The sequence below is a fragment of the Mustela erminea genome, chromosome 12 (assembly GCF_009829155.1).
Source record: "Mustela erminea isolate mMusErm1 chromosome 12, mMusErm1.Pri, whole genome shotgun sequence".
NCBI lineage: Eukaryota > Metazoa > Chordata > Mammalia > Carnivora > Mustelidae > Mustela > Mustela erminea.
In genome coordinates, this window is record NC_045625.1 from 5,071,156 (window position 1) to 5,090,718 (window position 19,563).

The following is a 19,563-nucleotide window of genomic DNA, read 5'->3' on the forward strand; positions in this document are numbered from 1 at the left end:
GAACGGGGCAAAAATAAGGGGCCTATGATCTGGGAGCACAGGTGGGGGCCGGGCCACCTACGGGCTGTGCAACTCTGGGGACTTCCTCCATGTCTCAAAGGCTCCCCTCCCCCATCCGTAATATGGGACAAGGAGTCGTGCCAACCCCACAGGGGTGTTTGGAGAAGGATGGCTCGTGTCAGCAGTGGGGCGTGGGGTAGGGACATGCTCAGGAAGGGGGCGAGGTGCTGGGGGGCAGGGCTGAAGCCACCCATCCCATCACGTGTCGTGCCCTTAACTACTCCCATCCTCGATGTGAGCAGAAGGAGAACATGTCCCAGTGCCCTTCTCCCCCACTCAGCTGGGCCTGATGCGGAGCGGGTCCTAGTTTCTAGGCTTCTCATATGCTCAGGCTCCCACGGCCAGGCACCTGCCCCAGGGGACATCTGTCCCTACAAGAGTGGGGATTTGGGGCCCCATGTTCTCACGGCTTCCCCAGCCCCCAGGTTCTGCCCGGCACGTAGCAGGTGCTCAGTAAATACTTGCTGATCGCTGAATGACACCTTCCCCCTGGAAGATCCTGGCGGGGAGGTAGGGGAGAGCCCACGTGAAGGCTGACATTTTCATCCGCCTGCTGTTATAATCAGAGGTACACAGAGGCGGCTCCAGCTGAATTTTAATCAGCATTTTAATTCAGCCCAGGAGCTCCTGGTTTAGCAATCAGGCCCATCAGGGCAGAAACGAACTTCTGGCAAAGTCTGTCTTCGGGCCCCAGCATGACAAGGCAAGCGGGTCTCAGCTGCTCCCTCGGAGCTCGGCAGCTCACCGACCCGCTGCCTGGGACCCGGGGCCTCTGCCCGAGGAGGTTTCTGTTGGGGAGGGAGGGTCCGGCACCAGAAAACCTTCAGTGGGAACCTCTGCACTGAGCAGAGTCTCTAAGTCCTGTCACTCTGAAAATCGCCTCGCAAATGTCAGTGTGCCTGCAGGGATCTGGTTAAAACAGCCTCTGAAGCTGAGGTCAGGGGCAGGGCCCAAGGTTCTGCATTTCTAGCCAATGCCCAGGCCCTGCTGAGGCCATCAGGTCCATCAGGTCCCCGAGCAGAGAGCTAGCGTCTGGGGCAGGGGAGCCCAGCGTGCACAGGGTCACAGGCTGGGAGAGAGAAGGGGAATTTGTCCCCTCAGCCCAAATCGTTATGGGGCTCTCCCTGATGCCGTAAAGATCATTTTAGGGCAAACTGAGCTCCAAGGTACAATGGGCCTGTGCGGTCTGTAATGGCGCCAGCTGAAACCACAACCAGGCTCTCGGGTGGATCTTGGCCAGCCCCTGGGGTCCAGGATGTGGCGTTAGAGGCAGGGGCGGGGAGCTTCGGCTCCAGCCGGCACCCCGCGGGGGGATGCTCAGGTGGCCACTGGGTTCTGCTGGCCCGATTCTGCCTTGGCAAGCTGACCTCTCCAGGGTTCTTGGAGCCTCATGGGGAACAGAGGGACCCAAGACCCCGCAGGCATGTGGACTCCTCCATTACCTGCCCCCCTGAAGCACTCCAAGTCCTCAGAGGAAGCACCCGTCCCAGATGCGCCCAGAAGGGAGGACAGAAGGGCAAGGTGGGCTTGCCTTTCATCGTCCTTCTCTGACCTTGGGGTCCGCCTGGGATCAGGGCGCCAGGTTGGGGGAGCATTTCTGAAGAGGTTGTCTCTCTGTCGGGGACAATGTCCAGCCCATGGGAAACAAGTCATGGGCGGGTCTCAGCCTTAGCCTCTACCCTGGAGTGATGGCTCAGACTGAAGAACCCTGCCTGGCCCTCTGCTTGTCTTCTGATGACCTTGGCTAATAATCGGTAATCTACAGAGCTTGGAGCCCCATGGAGAAGAAATTGTCCTTTTAAACAGAATCACAGTGATGATATGGGAACATTTTTAGTGAGACAAAGAGAGCCCCGGCACCTGGAAATGTGACCCCAACATGGGGCCCCAAATGTGACCCTAACCCAAGGGTTAGCCTTGGCTCAGGGTCTGACCTTTGCCCCCACTCCTGGGAGGTCACTTCTAAGCCCTAAGAATGCCCTGTTTGGTAAGAGTGCCTTTGTTCGGGGAGCCTGGGGGCTCAGTCGCTAAGTATCCTGGGATCAAGCTCTACCTCGGGCTCCCTGCTCCGAGGCAAGTGTGCTTCTCCCTCTCCTGTTCCCCCTGCTTGTGCTCCCTCTCTCGCTGTGTCTCTCTCTCTGCCAAATACATAAATAAAAATCTTATTTTAAAAAAAGAAGAGTGCCTTTGTTCACCTGTCATCTTGGGCCGTTCTAGACAGTCTATGCTAGCAACTGGTAGATGCGGGTACCTTGGGCCACGTAGGATCAGTTTGCCCTCTGCTGGAGCTGAAGGTTAGGGTCGGCTGTGCAGGCCATCAGCCGTCTATGTGACCGGCTCCTAGGTACAGGGGAGCCTCCCGGGGGGACATACCCTGCATACTGTCACATCGCTGTTGAAAGAAATAAATGCCATCCCCACGACTCCACTGGAAGCGGACAAGGGGAAGCCCCACACCTGGCCCCTCTTGTCTCTCAGAGTTTCACGGCTGTCTTACTCTGTGAGTCCTTCAAGATAATCACTGAACCTGAGGGTAGTCTTGGGGACCCCAAATCAGCAGATTCCATGTGCTCTGTGCTGGGCAGCCAGGGCAGGGACACGATTTCTTTCTGGGCCTAAATGTTCCCTCTAGAGATAAGCAGGAATTCCATCCCTGGCGCCTGGTTATCTCTGACCAGCAATACTCTGAGCCTGTCGAGGGAAGGTGGGGCAGACTTTCTCAGCACTGGAGACCCAGGGAAATGCACTAGAGGGCTGTCCAGGGCTCAGAAACATCGAGCAGAGCACCGCGTCTGTAGGGAAAATGTCACGGACACTCAGAAACGTGGATGTGTGTAGGGACCAATACTGGTAAGGCCATAAACCCGAGCAGACCCCGGTGGGCTGGACAGGGGGACGTGTGAACGGACACAGTTACAGGCCTGCTATTCTTGGCCATGAGGACAAGACGGGCAAGCCACAGGAGCTCTTCCCTTCGAAGAGTGATTCAGCATCTCTTATATGCCAGGCACCGTGCCTACCACTTTATAACTGTCTGTCCCCACCAAGCAATTTAAATTAAAACTCATTAAAATAAGACTTAAAAAATTCACTTCCTTGGTCATGCTAGTCTCATTTCTGGTGCTCTGTAGACACGTGGTTAGTGGTGACCATCCTGGACGGTGCAGCTAGAGGCCACATCTCTTACTGCAGAATGTTCTAGAAAGCACCGCCTTACAGCAAAGAACCAGGAATCTACGATTCCCAAACTCAAGCTCTTTTCATGTTTCCCATGTTATCCTCATAACAGCCCTTGGGGACATATGGGGCGGAAAACATTGTCGGTTCACAGAGAAAAGAAGCAAGGCCCTTGTGGGTTGTGCTAGAAAGTTCTAGAAAGAGCACCAGTGAGGATTCAGGACACCCAGGTTCTGGTCTGGCCCTTTCACCAACCAATGCGTGCCCCTGGCAAACCCCTTCTCCAGTCCAGGCCTCAGGGTCCCCACCACATAAGGAAGGGTCAGCTGAGTTGGTGGCTGTCGCCGGGCTCCAAGGAGCCACAGGGCTCCACCACAGCAGGCAGGGGAAGGGACACTTCTGCTTGGCTGAGCAGGCTGTCCTCCATCTAGCTCACTGGCGGCGTCCACAACACGTGTAGACACCACAAAAGACTTTGGTTGTTTAAGATCTGAAAACTGTGGGATCCCATAGGACCCTGTGTCCTTCCACTCACAAATTTTCTGTGCTCTCCCAGGCCGGGGGACCACCCCCTGCAGCCCTGTCCCGACCCGCCAAGCCTGGCTCCTCTCTGACCTGCAACACAGGGCTCTCCTCGAAGTTGTAAGCGCTAGGCCGGCCCTCCAGCGTGGAGAAGGCCACGTTGCCGCCGCTCAGCGGGGAGATGTCACTGAACTCGGAGGTGCAGAAGGCCACGCGCTCGTCCTCCCCGGGGCGCAGGTACTGGCCCTCGGGCCTGCCATAGGTCTTCTGGCAGGAGGCACTGTAGTACTGGTAGGGCTCCCACGGGCCGCCAGCCTGGGTGCGCTTGTAGATGGCAAAGCTCTCAGGGCGACTGGTGTGGAACTTCAGCCTCACGTAGGTGATCTCGTAAGCCTTCCCTGCAGCAGGAAGACACGGACCCATTTTACAGAAGGGAAGGGAGAGTCAGAGTCCTGGTACAGGGAATGGCAACGTTGTGTAAACTCTCTTGGGTGGGTCATCAGAGGCTGTCTGGAGCACTGTGCGTGGCGTGCCAGGATCAATTAGCGATGCCTGCTGGGGCGACGGAACCAGGCAGACAGAATGATACTGGTGGACCTCCTGCCATGCCTGACCTAGGCCAACTTGCCTCCATGCACAGGAATCTGAATGGTAACACCCCTGACAGGCAGCCAACCCTTTTTGCTCAAGCAACCAGTTGTTGCTACATCCTGAAGAAGCCTACTTTACCATTAGAAAGTTATTTCTTTTACTAACCCCCAGCAAAGCCAACCGTTCCACCTGTGTCTTTAGGCTCATTCCTCCCCAGTGACTTCAGACTCCTGGGAGTCTGGAGAAACCCCATTTCAACTCCCCCAAACCCTAATGCAACCCTTCCAGGACTCTCTAGTCTTCTGGGGTCCATTTAACTTCTCTCTTGGTCCAAATCTCTCAAGGGAATTCTGCCTCTGCTTGGCCCCACAGCCTCTTCTCCCAGCTTGGCGCTCAGGCCACTGCAATTCAGCTTCTCTGAGCTGCTGTGAAGCAACCTCACCAATAGCTCTCCTTGGCCACAGCCCGGGGCCCGGCCTTGCCTTACCTCCTGCACCACTGGCCATCCCCCTAGGCCTCCATGCAGCCCAGCCTCCTGGGTCACGCTCCTGGACTGCTCCTCGGCCCCGGGGCTCGTCCCCTTCCCGAGTGCCACCTCCTCCATCAGCTTTAGCCCTGCCCCCCTCTCTCACACTGCCCACACCAACATGGGGGCGCTTCTGGCTTTGGGCCCTGCCCTGCCCTCCTCTCCGCCCAGCTCCCTCCATCACGTCCTGGGAGAACCACAACTATCCCGAACCTGACAATGAGGCAAAGCTGTGCTAGAGGCCCAGATGGGCAGGAGGACTGTGGGTGGGGGGCAGAGCGGGCTGGGAGGAAAGGGTCCCTACATCCTCATCGGCCTTAAGGGGGCCTCAGCGAGCAGCCTAAGAACAGAAGGCGCAGCCCCGGGGTCCCCAGCCACAGTCTTCCTTACCCACTTCAGTCCTCTGATTAAACATCTCAGTCCTACGGAAGCACTAACACCGTAAAACTCAGAAGGAAACACAGAAGCAGGTCTTTGTGACCTGGGCTGGAAAAGCCTTCCTACACGTGACCCCCAAAGCACACGTGACAGAAGCAAAAACGGACACACTGGACCTCACTGAAGTAAAAAATTATATGTTTCTAAACACACTATTGTCGGGGCGCCTGGGTGGCTCAGTGGGTTAAGCATCTGCCTTTGGCTCAGGTCATGATCCCTGCGTCCTGGGATCAAGCCCCGGTCGGGCTCCCTGCTCAGTGGGGAGTCTGCTTCTCCCTCTGCCCCTTGCCCGGCTCGTTCTCTCTCTCTCTCCCTCTCTTACTGGCCCTCGGGCCTGCCGTAGGTCTTCTGGCAGGAGGCACTGTAGTACTGGTAGGGCTCCCACGGGAGAAAACACTATTGAGAAAACGAAAACCCACAGGATAGGAGATTTATAGCAAATTTATAGCTGAGAAGTGATGTACTGAGAATATAGAAACAATTCTTACAACTTGATAATAAAAAAGGCCACCCAATTAAAAAACAGGCAAAAGGGAAGCCTGGGTGGCTCAGTGGGTTCAGTGGCTGCCTTTGGCTTAGGTCACGATCCCAGCATCCTGGGATCGAGTCCCACATCGGGCCCTTGCTCATCAGGGAGCCTGCTTCTCCCTCTGCCTCTGCCTGTCTGCCTGCCTGCCTGTGCTCACTATCCCTCTCTCTCTCTCTGACAAATAAATAAATAAAAATAAAATCTTAAAAAAATAAAAAACAGGCCAAGGATCTAAACGGACGTCTCTCCAAAGAAGACACGCAAGTGGCCCAGAAGCCCACGAGGAGATGCCCAACACCGTCAGCCAGCAGTAGACGCAAACCTGAACCACAGGGGACACCACTTCTCTCCCCTAAGCCACGTACAACCAAAAAGACATAAAAGTAAGTGCTGGTGAGGATGTGGAGAAGTTGCAGCCCTCCCGCCCTGCCGCTGGGGAACAGCCGGGTGGTTCCTCGAGAGGCCGACACGGCACACTGTGTGACACAGCGGCTCCAGCCCCGAGCCTGTGCCCCGGTGAAGGCGAAACACATGCAAATGCACGTGGATGTTCGCGGCGGCATCCTGCGTGATATCCCAAGAGTGGAAGCAACTCAAATGTGGGCCAACTGACCCGTGAATTAATAAATCGTGGTACGTCATACAGCAGAACGGTGTTCTGTGATAAAAATGGCATTCTTCTTTTTTTTTTTTAAGATTTTATTTATTTATTTGACAGAGAGAGACACAAGTAGGCAGAGAGGCAGGCAGAGAGAGAGGAGGAAGCAGGCTCCCCACCGAGCAGAGAGCCCAATGCGGGGCTCGATCCCAGGACCCTGAGATCATGACCTGAGCTGAAGGTAGAGGCTTAACCCACTGTGTCCCAGGAAGGGCGTTCTGATATACACCACCTCGTGGATATGCCCGGAAAACAGTATCGTAAACGGAAGAGGCTAATCACAAAAGATTACACATCGTATGATTCCACTTATCCTGGATGTTGAGACGGAGGGTAGGTAAGTGGTTGTCAGAGTCTTAGGGAGGAGCAGAGACTGAGGGGTGCTGCTAAGGGGTACAGGGTTTCTTTAGGGGGTGATGAAATGTCCCAAAGGCGACAGCGGGGGTGGGGATACAACTCTACGAACAGACGAAAACCCACCTTGACTTTAAATGGGTGGACTGGGGGGCACCTGGGTGGCTCAGTGGGTTAAAGCCTCTGCCTTCGGCTCAGGTCATGATCCCGGGATCCTGGGATCGAGCACCGCATCAGGCTCCCTGCTCAGCAGGGAGTCTGCTTCTCCCTCTCTCCCCCTGCTCATGCTCTCTCTCCCTCACTCACTCTCTCTCAAATAAAATCTTAAAAAAAAAAAATATGGGTGGACTGTACAGCGAATTACAACTCCACAAAGTTATTTTATCTGTATTTAAAAATTGGACCTTTGGCATCTGGGTGGCTCAGTGAGTTAAGCCTCAGCCTTCGGCTCAGGTCATGATCTCAGGGTCCTGGGATCGAGCCCCTCGTTGGGCTCTCTGCTCAGCGGGGAGCCTGCTTCCCCCTCTTTCTCTGCCTGCCTCTCTGCCTACTTGTGATCTCTGTCTGTCAAATAATTGAATAAAATCTTTTAAAAATAAAAATAAAGAAAATAAAAATTGGACCCCTCACCACCACTAGGATGGCCATGATTCAAGGCAAAAACCAACTATTAACAAGTGTTGGCAAGGACGTGGAAAAACGAAAACCTTGTGCATGGTTTGTGGGACCGTAAAATGGTGCATTCGCCATGAAAATGTGTGGCATTTCCTCGAAAAGTCAAAAAAGGAAGGGCCCCACAGTCCTGGAATTTGGGTATAAACCCCGCAGAAATGAAAGCACGACTTCGCAGATATCTGTACCCCCCTGTTCCCAGCGGAACTCTTCACAACAGCCGGAAGGCAGAAGGCAAACCCACGTGTCCATCAACGGATGATGGACAAACTGTGGCCTATCTGTAACGTGGAATAGCATTCAGCCCAACAGTATTCAGAAAAAGAAGGAAATCTGGACACCCATTACAACAGAGATGGACCCTGGGGACATTATGTGGAGTGAACTAAGCCAGTCACCGAAGCACAAATACCATGATCTCACTTACAGGCTCTTGTTAGGGTCACCGAGCTCGCACGATGGGGAGGTGAGCTGGCAGGGCCAGGAGCTGAGGGAGGGGGGCCGGGGAGTCAGTGTTTAATAGGAACAGAGCTTCAGCTGAAGAGGGAAAAGCCCTGTGGGTAGGTGGGTGACGGTCACATGATGACACAAATGGTTAAGACGGTCAAGTTTTACCTTATGTGTATTTCACGCAAGGAAAGAAAAGCCGGGGACCCTATCTGTGTGCATCAGCCCTTTGGGAAGGCAGGTTGGCGGCATGATTGAAGAGCCAAGGAAGGATCTCTTACCTTAGGTAAAATCACCCCATTTCTGGGCATTCAAACAAGGGAAGGAGCCTACATGCGTGAAAACCAGCATCTGCGTGTTTTTTAGAATGGGCGAAAAATGGGAACCCTCAGAGTCCAAACGACAGTCTAAATTCACGGGACGATCGAAGCCACAGAAACAGCCAGCAGTGAGCCTGGAACACACGGGCAAAGCTTCAGCCAGAATGGTGAAGAGAAAGACACAAGATCATATGGTCAGAATCGTCAGATTATAATTTAAAAATCCCCAAAGGATAGGCAGCAAAGGAGTCGGCGCGGCTGCCCTCCGGGCAGAGGGCGGTGAGTGACATTTCTTCCTTTTCAACTGTTCTCCGTTCTCCTAATTTTCTCTCACAAAGCTTGTTCTAATTTAAAAACTGGAGAAAACACATTTAAAAAAAAATTTTTTTTTTTTTTTGGAAAAGCAACCGCCTTGCCATGCTCTGTTTCAGATGTTTTTCAAAGTTCCGTTGCAGCTCAGCTTGGCACCAGAACGCCAAGCCCCCGACAAGAAAGCACGTGTCGGAAACTGACTCAGTGTCTAGGGGGCAGCCGTGGCTGCTCGTGTTCCGAGGTCCGGGCTTTGGAACCGGGGTGGGACTCACCCCAGATGTGCGTTCTCGAAAGCACGCTGGGTGGAGGCAGCTGTGGGTCCCACAGCCCAGACTCCTCCGTAAACATCAAGCAGCCAGACACCTCGCGGGCGGGAGCTTGGAGCCACTTAAAAGGTAGCTGGCAGCTAGAAGCGTGATCGGAAAAAGGCAGTCACTGGGATTTCATGCAAAGAAGCAACATCACGCACGCACTAGGAGACATCACGGCTTTTCCTCTTCCTTGCCAAACCAGGAGGTGAGAGAAGACACGGGAACATCACAGAGACTCGGCAGGGACTTTCTGTTATAAGAGTTAATTAGAAGGGCCAAGAAAACAACTTAATCCCAGCTTTGTGATGAAAAGGTTTCTGCCAAAGGCAACCCAAAGGCTGAGGAAGGAAGCAGCCCCCAGATCTTCTAAGCAGTGGACAAGAATTAAATTTGCAGCCTCAACCCATACCCTCGCAAGCGTCAGGCGATGACAAGGCTTCAGGGTGATTAAAACAGGTGTGTTTCTACCAGAAAAAATGAGCCAAAATGTCATCCCCCATTGTTAACTGGGGACGATACTGCTTGGGAGTGCACAGATCTCAGCCCAATATGCTGTTCCCTCTGTCTGAATGCTGTTCCCTGTTCTCCTCACCTGTCTTCTATGTATCTCTCTGGCTTAGCCAACTGACCACATGCCTCAGCCTCAGCCCAGGGTGGAATGCCCTTCTTCCCACCTTTCCTGGGTGACGACTACTCACCCCTAGTGCTATGGGTTTGGGTACCTCGTCAGAGCTCCCAGTTTACTGGGCTTCTTCATCTAGTTCTGGAAGGACCTTGCCCCTCTCTCCCACTAGTCCGTGACCCTCTTGGAACAGGGCATGGGACTCCTTAGAGCCGAGCAGTGCCCCCACACAGTAGGTACTCAATAAGTGCTTGCCATATGAGCAAGTAAAGACGAAGCATGATCTGTGCCTTCAAGGAGTTTATAACCCAGTGAGCAAGCTGAGACAGGCAGGTCTCACAGTGCCGCTGACACTGCAAGCCACGACCTCTGAATGTGTTTCTTCTAATACAGCTGGCATTTAGTGAGCACCTACTATGTGCCAAGCACCATGCTAAGTGCTTTATTTATACCATATATCCCCCAACAGTTAAATCACTCTGCCTGTTTTAACAACAAGGGGCCCGAGGCTGGGGTAGGAGATAGGAACTCACCCAACATCATGTAGAAAACAGCTGGGTCTCTGCTTGACGGCAGGCTCATCTGCCCCCAAAGTCACTGCCCTGAATGAGGCTACCTTCTGTCTAGGAATCTGTGAGTGCCCAGAGACAAGGGGCTGCCCAGGAAGGGGATGCTTGTACCACAAAGACTACGGAGGCCACGCAGACCCGCACCAGGAGCACCAAGCATGTCCTCTCCAGCCAGCTGGGACAGAAAGCCCATCAGAGATGACACCAGGGCAGTCATAAAACCAAGCCAGCGCACATCCGGCACTGACCAAGCAGAATGAGTTCGGGACAGAGAGGCTTATTTTGGGAAAGTGGAAACAAAACAAAGCTCTCTAATCGGAGCCATCTGGGCAGCAATGGCCCGGGGTGGGGCTGGGGGGGTCAGGGTGGGGAGCTGAGCCGGGAATGTGTGGGTGAAGCTGCCCTGCCCACTGGGGCATGAGAACCAGGTGGAGAGAGCTGCTCCCGGCCTATGGGGTAATCACTTGGCCCAATCACGGTCATTCACTGTTCCCGTCTTCCTCCCCCACCCCAGCTCTTGGCAGTTCAGGGCACAGCGGGGCCCGCGAGAGCCGGGGAATTCCCACGAGTGCAACGCCAGACGCCACGAGAGCCCGGCAGACGGAGGGCCGGGCCCGTCCCGTTCTCTCATGTTTGCACCAAGAGTCTACACCCTACATATGGATCAAGATTGTCAAGCGTGTTGTCTAGCCTGCGAAGAGCGAGCGGTTTCATCTGATTGATTATTACCTAGGGCTTTGTGTTAAGAAGGATGCTGAGGTCTGATCTGAGATGTGGCTGAAATGTACCAACTACACGTTTGCAAAGGGAGGTGGCGGGGCATTCGGGGCCACTGCAATAAATCAGGGAACAGATGAGGGGCCGAGTGAAAATGATGGAGAGGAAGACATTCCAGAGAACAATCTGGTGATCTAGTGATCTGGTGATCTGGTGATCCGGTGAATGCTGAAGTCAAGGGAGGGAAGAATCACAGAAGGCACCCAAGTTTCTTGCTCTGGTGTGTGGAGAGATGGGAAGATGATGCCTTTCCTTTTTTCCTTTTAAATACGCACGAAATTTGCCACCTTAACCTTTTTTACATTTTTTGGTTTTTTTTTTAGAGAAAGAGTTCGTGAGAGAGAGTTGGCTCCATGAGCAGGCTCCACGCACAGCGTGGAGTCCAGTGCTGGGCTCGATCTCATGACCCTGAGACCAAGACCTGAGCCAAAAATCACGAGCTGGATGCTCAACCCATTGACCCAGCCAGGGGCCTCAAGTTGTTTTTTTTTGTTTTTTTTGTTTTTAATTTAAGGAGCTCTACACCCAACCTGGGGATCGAACTCAACCCCGAGATCAAGGGTCACAAGTTCTTCCGACAAAGCCACCCAGGCGCCCCCATCTAAACTATTTTTAAGTACACAGTTCACCGGGAGTAAACACACCCTCCCCGCTGTACGGTCCTCACCCCGATCTCCAGAATTCGTCTTCCCAAACCGAGAGTCCTCTCCCCGCGAGCGACTTCCCACTCCCCACCCTGGCACTCCCCATAGACGTAGGCTATTCTAGGGGCCTCCTGCGAGCGAAATCACCCAGCACATGTCCTTCTCCGCGTAACGCCCTCTGGGCTCGCCCACCCCTTTGCAGCGGGTGTCAGAACCCCCTCCTCCCCCAGGCCGTGAAACACCCCGTCAGGTGTGAGCACCACGTTTCGCATCGTTATTCGCAGGTCAGCAAACAGCTGGATCGCTTCGGCTCTGGCTGCTGTGACTACGGCTGCCTTTACCTTTGGACCCGAGGTTTGAGGCCCATGTGACATCCCACAGCTGACATGCGGGAGGTTGTCAAATGACCCGGTCGAGGGCTCCGGTGGGAGACTGGGAGAGAGGTGCTGCGGGAGTCCTGAATGTCGACCAGGATTCCAATAGGCACAGCGGAGCGCTCGTGTGGGCAGGGCGGGCACGGGGATGACGGCGAGCAGGGGAAGACGGGGTGAGGCGGCTGGAGCGGGGCAGGACCAGGAGGAGGGTGGGGAGCCCCGTGAAGGCCACAGCTTAGGCACTGGGGATGCATCTGGAACGCTGGGAAGTCGCACCTGCCTGCACTCACGCACTTGCTGCCTTGTCCCCAGCGAGGGACCGTGGTGTGGGTGTGGCCGGGACGCGCTGGGGTTCACGTCCAGCGCCACACTTACCTGCTCTGTGGCCTTGGACAAAATACCTAACTTCCTGGGGGTTTAACTGGGCAAGGGACTTGAAGGCAGTGCCTCGTCTTCCTTTCCTTTTTTACGGCCTTGCAGAATGGGCATAATAATGGGGCTTATGGAGGAGATGCCTGCAAAGGGCTCGGAACGATTCTACGCAGGCGGCACGCACGCGGCTAAATGCTGGCTGCCCTTCCGTTCATTACACGGCCAGCGTTTAGCGAGCACCCCTGCGAGCACCCCTGCGCAGGGGGCCTGTGCTGAGCGCTGTGGCGCAGCTGTGCAAACAGGCTTTCCTTCTGCATCTCAGAGCTAGGGCTCGACACAAACAAACCTAAACCCCAGTGTAGCACGACCTGCTGTGACGGAGTAAGGCCGGGGGGCTGCCCGGAGGAGGGCGCCTCTAAGCTGAGCAGGGCAGACAGGGGCTTGTCCACAGCTGCATCCCAAAGACCTGGCCCAGGGCCTAACACACAGTAGGTGCTCAACTGAGCTTTGGGATTTCTCTCTCCTGTCAGTCCTGGGTCGGTCCTGAGCAGCCCAGACAAGGGCGAGGCGGCCGGGACCAGCTAGACGCAGGGGCTGCAGGGAATGGCAGCTTCTGTGAGTGGCCGCACACCAAGGCTGTTGCCTTGACCCTTGGTCTGTGTAGAGCCCAGCGTTCCTGCCAGAACCTCCAGGGAGAAGGAAGGAGGACGCGGCCCCAGCCCCGGCTCCAGCCAACGCAAACACGGCCGCCCACGGGACAGGAAGCCGCCATGCAGCCGAAGCTCTAGAGACCTAGCGGCTTCGGGGCTCTGCAGCGGCCAGCAGGGTCCTCGTGACATCCAGCCCCCACCCAGGCCAGGCCCCTCTGTCTCCTTGTCCCCTCTGCTCCCGCCATCCAGTCTCCTGGCGGCCCCGGGCTGTCCCCTTGACCTGAAAGATCCTTTGCTCCTTTGACAGCCCGCTACCCTAGAGATCTCAGGAAGGCCCGCTAACCATGTGTGTTCCCAGGGCATAAATCCTCATTCCCGTCATCCTGGGCTTAACCCGTCTCCTGGCAGACTGTGCCCCTAGGCCAGCAGGGCCGAGGCTCAGCTCAGGCTTTGGGCAGCCAGCTGACCAGCTGAACAAAGGCACAGAGAAGGCCTGCACATGGCAGGCAGATCTGAGCCTGGGGAGGGGCCAGTCAAGAGCCCACCTGCCTTCCCCCTGCAACTATCCCCTCTCGGGGCTCAGTGTGCACCTGCTTGGGTTTTCCTGTCACTTCAGAAGCTTCTAGAAATTCAAGGAAGTGTTCAAGTGAGAAGGGAGTTTCTCTCCACCCTCTCCAAAAGCCAAGGCGCAGACCAGCCTAACTCTGCAGATGATTGTTCCCACGTGAAGCACTGTCATACGGGACCCCGGGGTGTGCCAAGTACTGGCTGCGTGACCCCAGACAGCTGACCTTACTTTCAGAACCTCAGTTTCCCTGCATGTAGAAGAACTCGGGCTGGGCTGCGGTTCCGAGCACTAGGTGGGAACCCACGGAATTGTGTCTCTCATTCCCGATGACCAAGCACCTCCCCCAGCCTGCCCGCTTCCCCGGGCCTCCGTGGAGGGTGAGGAGCCGCCAGACCCTGCTGCTGCCTTTCATCCCAGACAGGAAAGCTCAGCTTGGCGACTCCGGGATTTGGAACAGATGTCTGCGAGATCACAGGGGGCTGGGAAAGCAGCGACCTCCATCCCGGAGCTGACCAGCCGCCTCTCCCTCCCCGGCCCCTCTCCCCGCTCCTTCAGAGGCCCCAGGCCAGAGCCAGCCACCCATCCTCCCCTCCCACGAGCCCCCAAGGAGTGGGGGACCTGCAGAGGAGCCAGCAGAAGTGCCCTGAGGACCAGGGGGAGAGGGTGGGGGCCTCCGCTGGGAACACCCTGACGACAACCCCAGACCTCCTCTGGCCCTGGTATTATGCAATCCACAGCTCAGCACGGAGCAAACCGAAGCTGAATGGAACCCAAGATGGGCTCAGTCTGGGGTGGCTATGGGTCTCTGGGACCCCCAGTGCAGAAAGAGGACCCAGGGTCAGGACATCTTTTGGAAGCCAGCTCGGCGAGCGTTTCCTAATCCCTGGGTTGAGGCCACCCTCAGGGAAGCTCAGCCCTGAGTTGTTCTCAGCAGAGTGGCCTTGGCCACACACAAGGACTGTCACAGCTCCTGTAAGCACGTGGCCAACCTGAACTCATGGAGCCTGCACGATGACCAGGGGGAGGTGGCCGGTCTCAGCCCTATTTCACAGGGGAGGACACAGAGGCACCAAGAGGCGGAAGCACTCGCCCAGCAAGTGGCTGAGCCCTGCCTGCGTCCTAAGTTCATTTTGTGATATCTACTCCACTCTGTCCCCAGAGCAGGCCAACGAGATCCCAGGCTGGGACCAGATGCACAGGACCGAGGAGGGGACACTGCCATCCATTCATTCGGGCTTACTTTCTCCACCCGTGAACATTCTGGAGCCCCTCCTATCCGCCTGGTGCCGCACCCGGTGATGGAAAGAACACTGGGTCAGGGCGAGGTGTGTGTGTTTGTGACTATGCATGTGTTTGAGTGTGACTATATCCGTGTGTGAGAGTTTGAGTGAATGAGCAAGTGAGTATGTGTGGGTGTGTGAGTGGGAGGGTGAGTGTGTGACTGAGCAAATGCAAGTGAATGTGTGTGTGAATGGAGGGATGAGTGCGGGTATGTGTGTGAGCATGTGGGTGAGTAAATGTGTGCGTCTAAGTCGACGTGTGACGGTGAGTGTGTGGACACGAGTGTGGGTATGGGCACGTGAGTGGATGTGAGTGTGAGTAGGTGTGTGGGGATGAGTATGAGTACACGCGCGTGAATGTGTGCCCGTGAAGGAGTGGATGTGTGAGTGTCGAGGAGTGTGTGCACATGAATGTCGAGTACATGTGTGCAAGTGTATGAGTGTGAGTAGATGTGTGTGAGTATGGATAAGTGTGTGGATGGGCACGAGTGCGAATCGATGAACGTGAATGTGTGTGCACGTGTGAGCGTGACTACATGTATGTGGATAAGCATGTGAGTGAGTGTGAGTGAGCACACGAGTGTGCATAGATGTGTGCAGGTGAGTGAGTGGGAACAGATGTGTGTGGCTGAGCATGAGTGTGAGCCGATGTGTACAGACAAGCATATGAGGGTGCACAGATGTGTGTGATGAGCACATAAGTGTGAGAAGATGTACGTGTGTGAGTGTGCGTAGATGTGTGTGGATGAGCAGACGTAGATAGCAGCAGTGTGAGTAGATGCATGTGAGTCTGTCTGAGTGTGGCTGAGCGTGTAAGTGTGAGTAGATGTGTGTGGGTGCGAGCGTGAAGTTCCCTGTAGCTAAGGGTCCCAGGCAGAGCTCAGCAAGGTCACCCGGCCAGGCAACCCGGCCAAGCGGCCGCTTGCGAACGCTCAGCTAAGGGGAGCTGCCCCCAAACCCCACCCCAAGATGCTTCCTGCCCCCCCCCCTTTGTCTGAGCCGGGACAGAGCCTCTTGCCCACCCCTGGCTCCACTGACACAGGCAACATACCAGCCAGGCCCCCACCCTCTGTCATGGAACAGCGTCTTCCCCCAGAGCCCCCACCCTGCCCCAGATTCCTTCTCCAATGGTCTTGGGGTTCTGCCAGCCCTGTCCAGCCAGCTCCCCCAGACTCCCTCCCCACGCTGGTTTCCTGTCACCCGCTGGGCAGAGACCCCGCCCCATCTAGCAGTCCAGACAAGCCAGTGACAGTGACAAAAGCCCCGGGAGCTGCGCTGCTTGGGGGTGATAGTGCACAACTGGCCTGCTCTGCTGAGGGGCCCCGTGTCCCCACCCCCACCTCACTTCAATGTCATCTCCCAGTCCTCCCTGAAGCGCTGTCACCCAGGGTTGGAAGAGCCAATTCCATGGCTGGGTGGAGCTCATGTAAAGGAATTTATGCTCGACCTTGGATATCCATGATTGCTTCTTTCCAGTCATTTAGCAGCTGTGTGCCTTTGGGCAAGACACTTAACCTCTCTGAGCCTCAATTTTCTCATCTGAAAACTGGGCATATGGTCCCATAACCCCTAACCCAAACTGCTTAGCTGTGGATGTGTTTTGGAATTCAGAATTGTTCAGGGTTTAGAGAGACGATGTAGTCCTTATACTACGGCTTGTGTGAACACCCCCAGCTGGGCTTGCTCCCCCCCAGGCTGTACTTAAATGAGATTTCAGTAGCAAAAACGTATGAATATTCATTCTAACTAGGATAAACAAGGTCTATAAATAGCCTTGGGTCGGATTTAGCAGCCAAAACGAATTACAAAAACACTTGAATTTTCAAAGTTTGGGGAGATTTCAAACCCGCAGACAAGGGAGTGCAAACGCGTGGACACCCCCCCCAAAAAAGGGCTGCAGGCAATAGATAAGATGTGGAGTTCAGGGCCTGGCACGTCTTGGGGCCCAGGGAGTACCTGGACCGGGCTGGACTCGAAGGGGAAGGGGATACTCCCATTTCCAAACGGGAGTGAGGGCTGGGTCCAGACTCCAGATGCTGAGCCAGAGGGAAGGGAGGGGCGGGAGGGGCAGGACGGCCTGGCCGTCAAGCCCAGTCACCCAACAGCAAGCTTCAGTCCTGCTCAGGGGCTAAGCCTTCCCGGAGGTGAAGCCTTGTCTCCTAGCCCCAAGAACACACCCAGCACTGCCCACAGCCCCAGGGATTCATGAGCCCCCAGAGCCCCCACGATTAAGAGCTCCTGCCCCAGAGGGCGGACTAGTGCACCCCCGGGTGAGTCCCCCCTTGTCCCCCACAAGGCTCTGAGTCTAGGAGGCAGCAACCCCTTTGCAGCGCACGACCCTCAATCCAGACCCACAGCTCTGTAAAGGGCTCCGGGGAGGCTTCCCGCCCCTGCCAGCCCCCACGGGGCCACCCACCCGTCCACCCTTCCCGTTACCCGGGAAGGCGGGCAGCGGGCACGGGCCGCGTCGGGTCTGCCGCCAAGCCGGGGCGCGCGGCACCCCCCGACGGGCTGCGGTCCGGGGACGCGGCGGCGCTTACCCAGGCGGAGGGTGATGTTGACCGAGGTGGGGTACTGCACGCCGAAGGCCATGGACGGGCTCTGCCACCAGGTGCTGTCGTCCTGGCTGTGGAAGTCGGTGAGGTAGGCGGCGTCGTGGCGGCGCCGGGGGTCGGCGGCGTCGCAGCGCTGGCACTGCGCCCCCGCGCCCGGCGCGCCCACGTGCGGGCAGAAGTCCTCGGGCGGGCGGCCGCACGTGTGCGAGGCCTCGGCGCGCCGGCCGAACGCCGCGTTCTCGAACACCGGCAGGCAGCGCTGCGGCCGCCCCGCGTCGTCGTAGCACGCGCCCATGCCCGCGCCGGCCGCCCGCGGCGCCAGCAGCGCCAGACCCAGCAGGAGCCCCGCCGCCGCCATGGCCCCCGGGCACCGACGCCCGCGCGCGCCCCGCTCTGCCCCGGCCGGCTGCGCCGCGGTGGGCGCCCACCCGCCTCCCTCCGCCCCTCCTCCGGGGGGCGGGGCCGGGCCCGGGGCGGGGCCGGGCCCCGGGAGGGGCGAGGGGCGGGGCGGGGCGTGGCCCCCACCTCGCGGCCGCGCGGTCCCTGCGCGCTCACCCCCACCTGCTGGACGTGCCCGGGAGTGCCCCAGCTGCCCCGGCGCCCTGCGGCAAGAGCCCGCCGCCAGGAGCCTCGGCGTCCTCATCTGTGAAATGGGACTGGTCACGACGCGGGGTCATTTGCACTCTGTGCGGTGTCGGTGGCTGCTCAGAAGGTGGCAACGGCTCGCCGGGGTCTTGCCAAGGCCTAAGAGAGAGGGTCTTTCTGCCTAGTCCTTCCCATGGCAGCAGAGTCACCCAAGGCAGATTCGTGGGATGGCTCCTCGCCTTTTGGCCTCCCCATGACCTCTGAACAGTCCTCCCACTGGTCACTTCTGCCTGAGATATTTGTGACCAAGGGTACTGGTCTCGTCACAGTGTCCCCTCAGAGAGGCCTTCCTGGCCCACCCCTGATCGCTCTCCCCTTTTATTTACTCTCCATTTCCTAAAATTAGTAAATCAAGAGGGAAAAGCCATATGCTTAGATCAATAGATGCCAGGGGAAACACTGGAAATCCAGCAGCCCTTCCAGAAAACGCTAAGGAAAATGGAAATAAATGGTCTGACATGTGAAGCACTGTTTTTCAGCGCTGGCCTCTGCAGCTAGGGTCCCAGATGCAAACTAGGTTCTGCCAGCCGGAGGTCCTCGCTTGCGGTTTGGAGAGCAGAAGTGGGCGGGGAGCCATCTCCTGCCCTTCTGGTGGCCAGCGGGGTCACAGAGGAGGACGGTTCCAGCAGCAGGGTTTTTCCAATATCCCACTCTGCAGGGGCGGAGAGTCCTCTGTGGGCAGTGGTGGCAGCAGTGGGGTCTCAATTCCTATTTCCGGCCCCCAGATTTGCACTTAGAGGGCGAGCTCCCAGAGGCTCCTGTGGTGGCAGCTTCCCAGGTAGGTCAGTTCTGCAGTGTCCTAGCTCTCAGCCCTTCCAGTCTTTCCAGCCGTCCATGAGCACGTCTTCCCTGCATTCAATCCTTCCTGTTGGAAATAGCTAAGCACCTGCCAAGGGCTTGGCCCAGAGCCCAACGTGGAATGAGTGTGCGGAAAATTGCTGTTGCTGTAGTGAAGACAAGAGCCTACCCCTTGGGAGCTCTCCATCTGGTCGGAGAGGGAGATCATGCACGCCCCGGGAAACAGGCCGTGACGATGTTCCAAAGCTTGTTCTCACCTGGTTCATAAGACAGGTGTGGCCTCGTGTTTACAGTCATCTGTTCCTCTGCAAACCATGCTGCTGCCCACTGTGCCCCCAGCACTGTGATGGAGCAGGGGACCCAGAGAAGAGTTAGACACCTCCCTCCCAGTGCCTCTCTATGCCCAGATGTCCATGAACGTCTTGGGGCTTGGGGGTGGGTGTGGGTCGGTGATGGCTAGCTCTGCCTAGAGTTGGAGAGTGCTTTCCAGAAGAGGTGATACGTAGACAGAGCTGTAAAGGATCAGTATAGGGAAGGGGAGGAGGCCCAGCAGCTGCAAAGGCTCAGGGGTGACTGGGGAGGGCAAGAGTGTCGTGTGTTTGCAGCTCAGGGTGGGGGGGTTGGTCGCGGGGGAGACTGGAGCATGAAGTGGGGGGTAGGGGGCACCTCGGGGATGAGCTGGGGCTTCAGCTTGCAGATGGTTCATGGGGACAGGGACTTCGTGTGGCTCACCCTGGCATCCCCAGAGCCCGCGCTGAGTGTGGTCCGGGGAATGTTTGTGGGGTGAGCAGG

At 56.7% G+C, this 19,563-nt stretch overlaps 1 protein-coding gene across 2 annotated transcripts in view; it reads right to left on the minus strand.

Annotated features, from left to right (window-relative positions):
- Positions 1-17,713, minus strand: part of LAMC3 (laminin subunit gamma 3) — a 56,571-nt gene extending 38,858 nt beyond the window's left edge. For both annotated transcript variants that reach the window (XM_032308241.1, XM_032308240.1), the window contains exons 1-2: positions 17,314-17,713; positions 3,853-4,157 (exon numbers count right to left, since the gene is read on the minus strand). In XM_032308241.1, coding sequence (XP_032164132.1) covers positions 3,853-4,157; positions 17,314-17,686 — 678 coding nt within the window. In that variant the 5' untranslated portion in view covers positions 17,687-17,713. The remainder of the gene's footprint in view (positions 1-3,852; positions 4,158-17,313) is intronic.
- Positions 17,714-19,563: the final 1,850 nt, after the last annotated feature.